This window comes from Rhinoraja longicauda, chromosome 25 (genome assembly GCF_053455715.1).
Source record: "Rhinoraja longicauda isolate Sanriku21f chromosome 25, sRhiLon1.1, whole genome shotgun sequence".
In the NCBI taxonomy this organism is placed as follows: domain Eukaryota; kingdom Metazoa; phylum Chordata; class Chondrichthyes; order Rajiformes; family Arhynchobatidae; genus Rhinoraja; species Rhinoraja longicauda.
In genome coordinates, this window is record NC_135977.1 from 6,219,562 (window position 1) to 6,231,820 (window position 12,259).

Here is a 12,259-nt window from a genome sequence, read left to right on the forward strand (position 1 = left end):
ACTCCATCTGGAAAGATTGAGACTTGTACTCATGGACAGGTTGATTCTTTTCAGAGGAATATGGTCTCCATTTATCGTATATTTAAAGGGTCAAAATGGCTTGGTGCGAGGACCTGACCGCGGCCTGAATAATGGAATGGAGGAAGAATTATGAATTGTAAATCATCGATATATCTCCAATGATGGATAACTTTTTTAATACTCCATTCATTTCTTCAATTTGGACTTCTTATTTTTATTTTATTTTTCTCTATCTTTTCCTCTTTGAAAAAAAAAAAAGTATAGAAATGTATAAGATATAATAATTTATTAATATGTACTTATGCTTAATAAAAATATTTATCAAAAAATTCCTGACAGTATGACAGATAAGAGTTCGAAACATTTACTGACAATCCTGCTGCTGATAGCAAAGAAGATGATAACAACCTCTTGGTTGAAACCACAGCCTCCAAGCATAATGCAATGGAGAGATAGGGTAAAAAATGTGTATATAATGGAAAAAATCACAGCAAGGTTACAGTTGACAACAGACATGTTTGATAAAAGATGGTCATTATTAATACAGGCAATGCCGGGACTCGAGTCTCTTCCGTTTTTGGGAACTTAAAGTAAGGGTATTTACAATCAATATGCATCTCCTATGTTTGTTTAGTTTGTGTTTGTATGTATGTAAAAAAAAAAAAAAAAAGAAAAAAGAAAGTAAAAAAAATAAAAAACAATTTTGACGTTTTAGGTCTTAGACTACAGTACAGTAATGGGTTCTTCGGCCCCAATGCTGAATGTGCTGCCATGCTAAACTGATCTCACTTGCCTGTACAGGGTCCATATACCTCTACTCCCTGCACTTCCATAAGCCGCTTAAACACCCTGCCTAAGATTATTCCAAACCAGAATATGAAAGTGTGTCGAAAAAGCTTTAAAACCGGTCAAATACATGCCTGGATGAAAATATCTAAAAAGGAATTAACTTTAAAACTCCTTTTCATGTGTGTGGAACATTGCACAGTAGTCAATGAAGTATTACGAACTGCAGTCACTATTACATCAACATCATTACCAGCATTAAGATGGATAAAGTTAGTTTGCTTTTGGTAATATTGGCTTGGTGTTTGCCAGAATAGAAAGAACGTCTCGGCTTATTAGTAGCATGTTTATTTTTTAAAATATTCATGTAATGTGGCCTCAGATGATCACATTTGAAAGAGATCACCCCCGAACACTATTACCCTTGGCACTGCACACTAGTGTGGCACTGTAGCAGAGTTGCTACCCTACAGCGCCAGAGACCCGGGTTTAATCCAGACTACTGGTGCTGTCCATACGGAGTTTGTGCATTCTTCCTGTGACCTGCATTCTCCAGGTGCTCCAGTTTCCACCCATAAACCAAAGATGCACAGGATTAATGGTTAATTGGCTTTGAAAAAATGGTAAATTATCCCTTGTGTGTAGGATAGTGTTAGTGTGTAGGGATCGCTGATCGGCGCGGATTCGGTGGGCTGAAGGGCCTGTTTCCACGCTGTATCGCAAAACCAAACTAAAATCAGTCAAAGGGTCGATACACAAAGAACTGCTGATGCTGGAATCTTAAAAAAACAAAGTGCATGAGGAACTCAGCAGATCCGGCAGCATCTGTGAAAGGAATGAACAGGTGACGTTTGAAGTCGCGAGCCTTCTTCAGACCGACCAAAGGCTGTTTCTCTGCTAAACAGCTCTTGGACAACGAAAAGAATGCCACAACTTGGACTACTTACTGCGATATGACCTTTCTGTCATGGGCCGCCTCCAGTGCCATAGTGAGGCCCACCGGAAATTGGAGGAACAGCACCTCATATTTCGCCTGGGCAGTTTGCAGCCCAGTGGTATGAACATCGACTTCTCCAACTTTAGATAGTTCCTCTGTCCCTCCCTTCCCCTCCTCCTTCCCAGATCTCCCTCCATGTTCCTGTCTCCACCTATATCCTTCCTTTGTCCCGCCCCCCTGACATCAGTCTGAAGAAGGGTCTCGACCCGAAACATCACCCATTCCTTCTCTCCCGAGATGCTGCCTGACCTGCTGAGTTACTCCAGCATTTTGTGAATAAATCTACTTACTGTGATGTTGCCCATCACATCTCCTTTGATTGGTGAAAAAACTCTTGAGCCAAGGCAATCTAAAAACAAAATAAAATGAATTTGAACAGGGAGTTGATTGTGAAACAAATTCTAAAAAGCCAAGTCTAGAGTTTGCAACACGCACGCGCACACACGAAAATAACTGCAGATGCTGGGTCAAATTGAAGGTAGACACAAAATCCTGCAGTAACTCAGCGGGTCAGGCAGCATCTCAGGAGAGAAGGAATGGGTGACGTTTCGGGTCGAGTCTTCAGACTGAAGGGTCTCGACCCGAAACGTCACCCATTCATTCCTTTTCTCCCGAGATGCTGCCTGACCCACTGAGTTACTCCAGCATTTTGTGTCTTCCACATATATACACATAGGTACACACACTCAAAACAAACAAACAAACAGACATGGTAGAGATATGTAGCTGTGCAGTGAATGTGGCTTCAGGGCCGAGTAGGGGATTGGCTTGGTGAGGATGTGGTTGCAACACAGGTGACTGAATTGGTGGTCTTGGTGATGTTGAATTGGAACAGTGTAGAAATGTCAAGAGCACAAAAGTTATTTATGATGCTGACCAGCTAACATCAGTAAGTTAAAACATCATCCCAAGGTCTGTGATTTCTCAAAGTGAACTTCAACTTCTCTGCCTGACAAACACCACATTGTCTTTTGTTTGGCCACATTGCACTTTCCAGGGGCCATATCAAACTCTTCAACTTTAGACAACTTATTTCATATTTCCACCACTGCACACTTTCATTTTCAGGTAATTAGTTGTATCCATCTCCAATGGGGCTGGACACTTCTGCTGCAAGTCATCCATTGATGAGTAAAGCACCAAGTGCTGGAGTAACTCGGTGGGTCAGGTAGCATCTGTGTCAGGGCTCTTCAGTCTGGGAACCTAAACCAAACCATCGCCAATCCATTCTCTCCCCAGATACTGCCCGACCCGCTGAGTTACTCCAGCACTTTGTTTTACTCAAGAATCCAGCATCGATAGTTCTTGTCTTCATCAATTCCCGATTCTTAGCTCTGTTTTTCCTCCTCTGTTAAGCCAGTCCGATCTGGCTAGGTATGCCCCATAGGTAGTATTTGCAACATGTTGTTTCATTGGCTATGTTATCATTTTTAGCTACTACAGAGATTCCCTTTGTTCTCCCTCCCCCCCCCAAAAAAACACCTTGTTCTGTAACTTAAAACCAACTTGCTTTTCTGTCAATTCTGACAACGTTCAAACCAAAAAGGGGGTAATGGTTTCTCTTAACACTGATGCTGCCTGACCAGAGTGTTTCCTGCCTTTATTTGATCTTCTATAACCTTGGTTTCTAATACAGAAGGTTGAGTTGGCATGTTGATACTAATATAGCAGACTTTCCATGCAGCACCCTGTACACTTTATTAATGCTCCCTCACAAATGTTCAAGTTCATTACAATTTTTGTACTATCTCCAGGAAATAAATTATTCAGTTCTGGTAATTCTACCATCGCATCATGGGTTAGGATGTAATTAATTTCCATTATTGATGATTTCTATTTGTGGGCTGAAGTTTTTATCACTTTTTTTGCATTTTTAATTTATATTGCTTATGCAATTAGTAATTAACCATTTGATCTTCAAATTTTTTAACCTAAAAATTATTTTAATTGTGTCCTCATTGAAAATTGCTTTAGTTTCAAACACTCGTGCTCATAACTTTATCATTACACTGTGCTCTTGCTAGTTTTGCTGCTGCCTATTGATCAGTATTAATGCCAAATCTCATGCCCATTGTCCTTGTTTGAATGACTGCTGATGAATGACTGCTCTTGTAATCTTGTGACCTCTAATCTTGAATGATTAAACTAGCTGCAACAAAACAAATTTTGCTATTTTTGGGAAAATGAACAAAATTTTGGAACCAATCTCCCTACGCTTTTGATTTTGATCAATGATCCTGTTCACAACAAATACTTTGACATTGCACTGAAATCCTGTTACTAAAGTTGGAGTAGAAAAAACAAATGGAAGATTTGCTTGTAATTTTAAGGTAAGATCAACCATCTGAAATACTACAGTTGCAGCAGGGAAAATATGGCTAGGCTTGATTTATCAGTACTCATTCAATATGAATAGACATTCTTAGGTCACGAGTAGAATATTATTTGTTTGCATTCATTAATAGGTTGGGGAATCACATAGTCCCACATTCCTTTATTGTTACATGTATTGGAATAGAGTGGGAACACTTTGGTATTAGTACTTTCAGAGCACTCATGCACTTTTTAAAAACAAAATGGATTTGCTGTAATCTCCATTGTGAAATGTATCTATTGTGATTAGAATCTACATAGATGTCTGTGCTATATTCCTTCAGTGTTGAGATGACTGACAAATTGGCCAAGGAAGGATGTGTGGAGCTTTGTGTGGACGGTAAGATTTAATATAGACCAATGGCCTATTTATTACCATCGTCTTTCATTGTTAAAGAACCTTGTGAAAGGATGGATGGACTTGTGTACTTAGTTCAAGTACATAAGAGTTTAGCACCAAATTTTAATTGCTGATATTGGAGATGAATCACATGCTATAAACTATTTTAATGTTTGAAAACTATACATAACTATACATTCTTAAAAATCTCTCTTCAAAAATCTTCAGTCCTAAATGGGCAAAACAGTATTTGCAGTGGAGTTGCTGCCTTTCAGTGCCAGAAACCCGAGTTCGATCCAGACTACAGGTGCTGTCTGAACGAGGTGTGTACGTTCTCCCTGTGACTGCGTGGGTTTACTCTGGGTGCTCTGGTTTACCCCCACACTCCAAAGATGCACGGGTTTGTAGGTTAATTGGATTTGGCTAGTTGTAATATGTCCCTTGCGTGTAGGATAGAGCTAGTGTAGGGGGTGATCGCTGATCAGCGTGGACTCAGTGGGCCAAAGTGCCTGTTTCCCTGCTATATCTTTAAAATCTAAAGACATGGACTCATTAGGGCTCTGTGCAAATGTAGTAAGACTTCCTTACTTTTATATGACAACCTTTCATGAAACAAAAGAGCAATGTTTGATTCATCTTCCCAATTACCTACTGCACTTTCTGCATTTCATTTACGATCCCAAATCCCTTTGCAAGGAAGAATGGTAAAAGCAAATATTGAAATGGGGTTCAGCACAAAGAGGACAATATCATTTCCCCCCACATTAAACATTATTTGCTACATGTTATTCATTCAACCCCCAAATTGTTTGCATCCTCCTCACGATTGCCTTTCCACTACCCTTTACTTACGCATCATCCATAAATGTGATTGCAATTTGTGAAGCTATTTGTTATAATGAACAGCATGCCAGCCTCCAATGCCAATAGTGCACTGCATTTAAGCCAGCCCTTTGCAAATAAACAATTGAATTTCAGAAAATCTTTCCCAGAAAAGCATTCCTTTTGTAAATAGTGCGCTTGCAAAAATTCACTGTCCAGATCATGCACTGTTCCCGCTAACAAAACATCCAAGCGCACACTTTTTGCATTTTTCAGCAGTTTTAACAAATGACCAACAAACCAATGAAGGCTTAAGAAAAAAGGAAAATGTTGTGGGGAGCACAAAGAAGCTATAAATTAAATGTTTGAATTTAAATTGCTAGCAGCATGAGTTTAATATTCAATACAATTAGTTATTTTTAAACTAAAAGGTACAAAGCTATGAGCGTTAAAATCTGGCAATTGAAATTGTCCCCATGAAGGTATGCAAGTATGGAACACGCAATTGTTGCAAAACAAAGTGACAATTTCTCCCTCCATCTTTCAACATCCATAAATCTGCATTTCCCCCATCTCTTACTCTTCTCCCAATCTCGTGCCCCGTTTTCCTTTCCTCTCTCCTTTCCACCTACACCCCTCTCTCTAGCTGTCCATTTCACACCTCTTGACTACTAATGACACCCTTTTGCCTCCTTTTCTCCTCTAACCTTTGTCACTTACTCTGCTGATCTGCCCGCCCCTTCACCTGTACTCACCCATCACTCACCAGGCTTTGATCCACATCCACTTCTCTTTACCAGCTTTCTCTCCCCTACTTTAATCAGTTTTGAAAATCCCAACCTGAAATCTAACCTGTCCATTCCCTCCACAGATGCTGCCCGATATGCAGAGTTCCCTCGGCACATTTGTTGTACTGGATTCATTGGATGTGATCTCAACAAAGTTATGAGTTTGATTTTGTGGAGCATCTGGACGAATCTGTAGAGACAACCTGGAGTTTCATGTTCTCTAGCACTTCAGTCCTCCATTGCTTTCTTACCAGCACTGTTACAAAGAGCAGGGCAAGCTTAAAGAACAGCACCTCATTTCTGTCTGGACAAGTTGCAGATATCTGGACTGTCAAATTCTACAACTTTAGAGATACAGTGCAGAAACAGACCCTGGCTTTGGCCCACTGAGTCCGCACCAAACAGCAATCACCCTGGACATTAACACCACCCTACATACTCTGGACAATTTACAATTTTACCAAAACCAGTTAACTTACAAACCTGTACGTCTTTGGTGGGTGGGAGGAAACTAGAGCCCACACAGTCATAGGGAGAATGTACAAACTCCGTACAGACAGCATCCGTAGTCAGGGTCAAACCTGGCACTGTAACTCTACCACCACGTCATTGTGCCACCCAACTTTAGGAAAATTCTCTCCATTAGAGAACCGGTCATTTCTGCTGCAATTCTCTCCCCAGTAGCACAGTCTGATCTATTGTACATCCCAGAGCCCTACATTTCACGACATTTTATGTTCATTTGTCATAATATTACATTTTAACTGTTCCTATTAACCAGAGCGTATTAACCAGAATGTATTATTTACATCGGCGAAACCAAGCGCAGGCTCGGCGACCGCTTCGCTGAACACCTGCGCTCGGGCCGCATTAACCAAACTGATCTCCCGGTGGCCGAGCACTTCAACTCCCCCTCCCATTCCCAGTCTGACCTTTCTGTCATGGGCCTCCTCCAGTGCCATAGTGAGGCCCACCGGAAATTGGAGGAACAGCACCTCATATTTCGCCTGGGCAGTTTGCAGCCCAGTGGTATGAACATCGACTTCTCCAACTTTAGATAGTTCCTCTGTCCCTCCCTTCCCCTCCTCCTTCCCAGATCTCCCTCTATCTTCCTGTCTCCACCTATATCCTTCCTTTGTCCCGCCCCCCTGACATCAGTCTGAAGAAAGGTCTCGACCCGAAACGTCACCCATTCCTTCTCTCCCGAGATGCTGCCTGACCTGCTGAGTTACTCCAGCATTTTGTGAATAAATCGATTTGTACCAGCATCTGCAGTTATTTTCTTATCCTATTAACCAGAGGACCTTTACAACTAATCACCACTGCAAACCTGGCTTCTCCGTTACAAATATGCCCCACACCTCCCTCCTGCCACCGCCTCTTCAGTAACTTAAAACTAACTTGTTTTTTCCTTATTCTTATGACAGTTCTTAAACCTGACATGTTAAGTTTCTCTTTCCACAGATGTAGCCCAACCTGCTGACTCTTTGCAGCATTTCAACAATGAAATTCTTAGTAGAAACAAAACAGCACTTCATATTTCGCATGGATCGCTTACAACCCAGCTTTATGAACTCCGAATTCTCTGATTTTAAGTAAATTCATCTCTTACTCCCCTCCCTCCTTGCCCTCTTCCCCCTCCCGAATCATTTTACCAGTCCCACACATCTCCAGTCTGAAGGGTCTCCACCCAAAACGTCACCCATTCTATCTATCCAGAGATGCTACCTATCCCACTGAGTTTTTCCAGCATTTTATGTTGATCCACAGTTCTCCACAATGTTTCTCTTGAGGTCACAAGATTCCCTGCCTTGGTTTCACTGCAGAGCCTGTCAAGATATTCTGTTTCCTTATCTTTTAAAATGTCCTTTGAGTAGCGGGAAAAACTAAGATTACAGTTGAAATATTTTAGAGAGAAGTCGAATCAGAATTGATTCAAAGGGAGAACAAAGGGGGACCTGGCGTGGGGGTACTTTGTAAGCGCCCTTTAGGCGACTATTTGCATACCTTGGGTATGCAAGCAAAGAATTTCACTGTGATTTGTCATGTGACAATAAAGTATTCAATTTATTGTGTATGGTTACTCTCCCAACATTCAAACCAGCACATTTCTATGCCAGAATACACCCAACTTTGCACTCTTTCCCATAAAATAAAACCTGTTCTTCCCTGACCCTCCTTCCTCTCCATACCAATTACCACTCCTCATTCTCCAAGACCTTTGAGGAACACCTACTGCTGCCCAAAGTTTAAATTTCATCTGGTCAGCAAGTAATGCTTTGGTAGGAGGGGTAAGACGATTGAAAAACATTGTAACATTGCAGTACTTGGGCCAATGGTGTTAATTTTCAGCGCAGAAATGCAGTTCCAAAAACAAAAGCAGCAAACACTGGGAATATTCTGCAAGTCACATCTGTGGGAAGAGAACAGAGTCTAGATTATAGGTCAGAGTGTCTTTGTAAGACTGGCCACCAATGTAAGCAAGTAAGAAACAGTCACAGATGTAGATTTAGGCAAAGCAGCATGCATAATAAAAATCATCACAAGAACTGGAATACATGGATAGTTAAACAGAAAAATAAAATGTTTCGCCAGTACAAAATGGACGAGTCACATTACTGTGCATGTTATCATAACCAGAGTTAATGGAGGTTATTTTTTTTCTTGGTTCTCAAGTTCCAATTTTCATATACATCCTTTCATAAGCAAACTTGCTAAAGTACAGTATCAGGGCAAAAGTAATGAGCTATGGAAATGGGAGTCATCATTCATAGATGGTGGTGGGTTTTCATAGAGTGTGATGGTGTCTGGAACAAGTTGCCAGAGGAGGTAGTTGAGACATGTACTGTAACAACATTCACAAGACATTTGGAAAGGTACATAGATAGAAAAGGATTAGAGGGATATGAGCCAAACATTGGCAGGTGGGCCAAATGTAGATGGGGCATCCTGGTCAGCATGGGCAAGTTGGGCAGAGGAGCCCATTCCAATGCTGTCTGATACTATGACTGGAATAGAAAGAGTAAGTGTACACAAAGTCTTTTACCCAAAATAGGGGAAAATCAAGAATCATGGGACATATGCTTATGGGAAAGATTTAATTGGAACCAGAGGGGCAGCTTTTTCTAGACAACTATTTTGAACCACTAGAGTTTATTTTGGAATTTCCGCCAAGTTTCCTGGAATTCTTTTCCACAGAAGGCTGTGGAGACCAAGTCAACGGATATTTTTTAGGCAGAGACAGATAGATTCCCGATTAGTTCGGGTGTTAGGGGTTTTGAGGAGACAGCAGGAGAATGGGGTTAAGAGGGAGAGATAGATCAGCCATGATTGAATGGCGGAATAGACTTGATGGGCCGAATGGCCTAATTCTACTCCTATTCCTTATGGCCTTTGAGACGCTAATCAGGCACAGCGTACTCAAGATCAGCATGACTCAGTGCAAGACACGAGTAGACATGAGTAGAAATTAAATTATGTGCAGTCACCAACATGAGCAACAGGATTAGCTACATTTCACAAATAGGTTCAGCCCATGAAAGACACATGCAGCATTCTGATCAAATGATAAAATGAACCACTTACAAATCCTGCAATGAGATTAGGTCACGTTTAAGCAGCCCCTTATCAACAAATATGATGAAAGCAAATAAATCAAATCAAATTCACTGCACATCTGAAGGGTCTCGACCCATTTCCTCTCTCCAGAGATGCTGTCTGTCCCATTGAGTTACTCCAGCAATTTGTGTCTATCTTTGATGTAAACCAGCATCTGAAGTTCCTTCCTACACACTTCACTTCAACCCTGATGACCCAACAGTTAATCTACCCAGAAGCTCTCGAGCCCAGCCCTGGAGTATATATTTTAAGCAGAATTTAACTGAAGAAATAATACCATCTGAGCAGTGAAGAAATTATTCAGTGTGCATAATTGCAGGTAGTAACATAGACAGAGAGGTTAACCCATTTAACGGCATAGGTCCTTCAGTAACTCAGGCCCAGCCAAGAAGGGCCATGTGAAAACCTACAATACCAAACAAGCATTCTTTCTCCAAGCAGATGAGAATATGAGATAATAGTCTGAAGGGTCCCAACCTGAAAGATGCCGCCTGACCCGAGTTACTCCAGCACTTTGTGTTCTACACCAGATTCCAGCATCTGCAGTTCCTTGTCTCTCCTTTAGAATGTATTACATTGATATTAATGTCAATGTAAAACTGGCATCAATAAATGAAATTAGCCCATTCATTATCCTTGGAAACCAAGTCAAACAATCGCGTAATAATAGCAGCAAAGCAAGGCAGCATTGTGTAGAAAGAAAAAAAGTTAATGTTTTAATAATGCCAAGTCACAATGAGGAAAGTGATAGGAACAAACACGTTTTAAGTTCGGCGGTCAGTCGAGAAGATTAAATAAAGAGGAACATTTGAGATAGAATGGAGGCAAGGGAAAATCAAGGACACAAATTGTAGACACAAAGAACTGCAAATGCTGGTTTACAAAAGAAAAAGACAGTGTTGGACAAACTCAGTGGGCCAGGCAACATCTCTGGAGATGTTTTGGGTTTAGACCTTTCTTCAGACCGATTGTATTGGGGACAGTTTCTCTCTTAGAGAAGGTAGTGAAGGAAGAGATGCAAACAGATAGAAATGAATGAGAACAGGAGAGAGAAAGATAAAGCTTGAACTGAAATACAGAACATTGCAAAAAAGGTGCTGGCAATATCTAGGTAGTCAGGCAGCACCCATGAAACAGGGAAAATTGAATTAATGTAACAACGATTGAGAATGTCTAGCATCACGTGACAAACTAGAAAAACTGGTCGTAGCCAGGTGCTGGTTTACAAAAAAAGAGTGTTGGAGTAATTCAGCAGGTCAGGCAACATCTCTGGAGAACATGGAGATGACACTTCAAAGAAGAACCCTTCTTCGGACTGGTTATTGGAAACTTGAAATTAATGTCAAATCGCGAGGTAACATATACTTAGTTTAGGAAGAAACTGCAGATGCTGGTTTACACCTACCAGGCAAAATGCTGGAGTAACTCAGTGGGTCAGGCAGCATTATATATATATATATATATATATATATATATCTAAAAAAGGAATAGGTGACGTTTTGGAATCCTCCTTCAAACTTGGTTTAGTTTATTGTCACCTGGTATAGTGAAAAGTGTTTGTTGCATTCCAACAGAGAAAGGGAGATGCTGTTTCGCAAACGCAAGGAATTCAGGACAGGTTAGAGTGGGAATGGGATGAACAATTATAATAGAAAAAAATAGGTGCAGGAGGAAGCCATTTGACCTTTGAGCCAGCACCACCATTCATTGTAATCATGGCTGATCATCCACAATCAGTAACCCGTGGCTGCCTTCTCCCCATATCCCTCGATTCCGCTAGCCTCTAGAGCATTATCCAACTCTTTTAAATTCATCCAGTGAATTGGCCTCTACTGCCTTCTGTGGCAGAGAATTCCACAAATTCACAACTCCCTGGGTGAAACAATTTTCTCATCTAATTTTAAATGGCCTCTCCTTTATTCTTAGACTGTGGCCCCTGGTTCTGGACTCCCCCAACATTGGGAACATTTTTCCTGCATCTAGCTTGTCCAGTCCTCCTTTTATAATTTTATAAGTTTCTATAAGATCCCCTCATCTAAATTCCAGTGAACACAAGCCCAATCTTTCCTCATATGACAGACAGTCCCGCCATTCTGGGGATTAACCTCGTGAACCTACGCTGCACTGCCTCAATAGCAATGTCCTTCCTCAAATTAGGAGTCCAAAACTGCACACAATACTCCAGATGTGGTCTCACCAGGACCGTGTACAACTGCAGATGGGCCTCTTCACTCCTATACTCTAATCCTCTCGTTATGAGGGCCAACATGCCATTAGCTTTCTTCACTGCCTGCTCATGGCCAATATCACGAGAGAGTCTAGGACCAGAGGGCACAGCCTCAGAATAAAATGAAGATGAGGAATTTATTTAGCCACAGTGTGTTTAATTTGTGGTATTCATTGCTGGCTGTGGAGGCCAAGTCAATGGGTATTTTTAAAGCAGAGATTGATAGGTACTCAATTAGTATGGGCTACAAAGCCACCGGGAGATCAGGTTGGTTGAGACGGACTGAG

General features: G+C 41.1%; 1 protein-coding gene across 1 annotated transcript in view; it reads right to left on the reverse strand.

The window, feature by feature from the left end:
* Window positions 1-12,259, reverse strand: part of gltpa (glycolipid transfer protein a) — a 35,947-nt gene that overhangs the window by 10,258 nt on the left and 13,430 nt on the right. Inside the window, exon 2 of the mRNA XM_078421260.1 lies at window positions 2,095-2,153. Coding sequence (XP_078277386.1) covers window positions 2,095-2,153 — 59 coding nt within the window. The remainder of the gene's footprint in view (window positions 1-2,094; window positions 2,154-12,259) is intronic.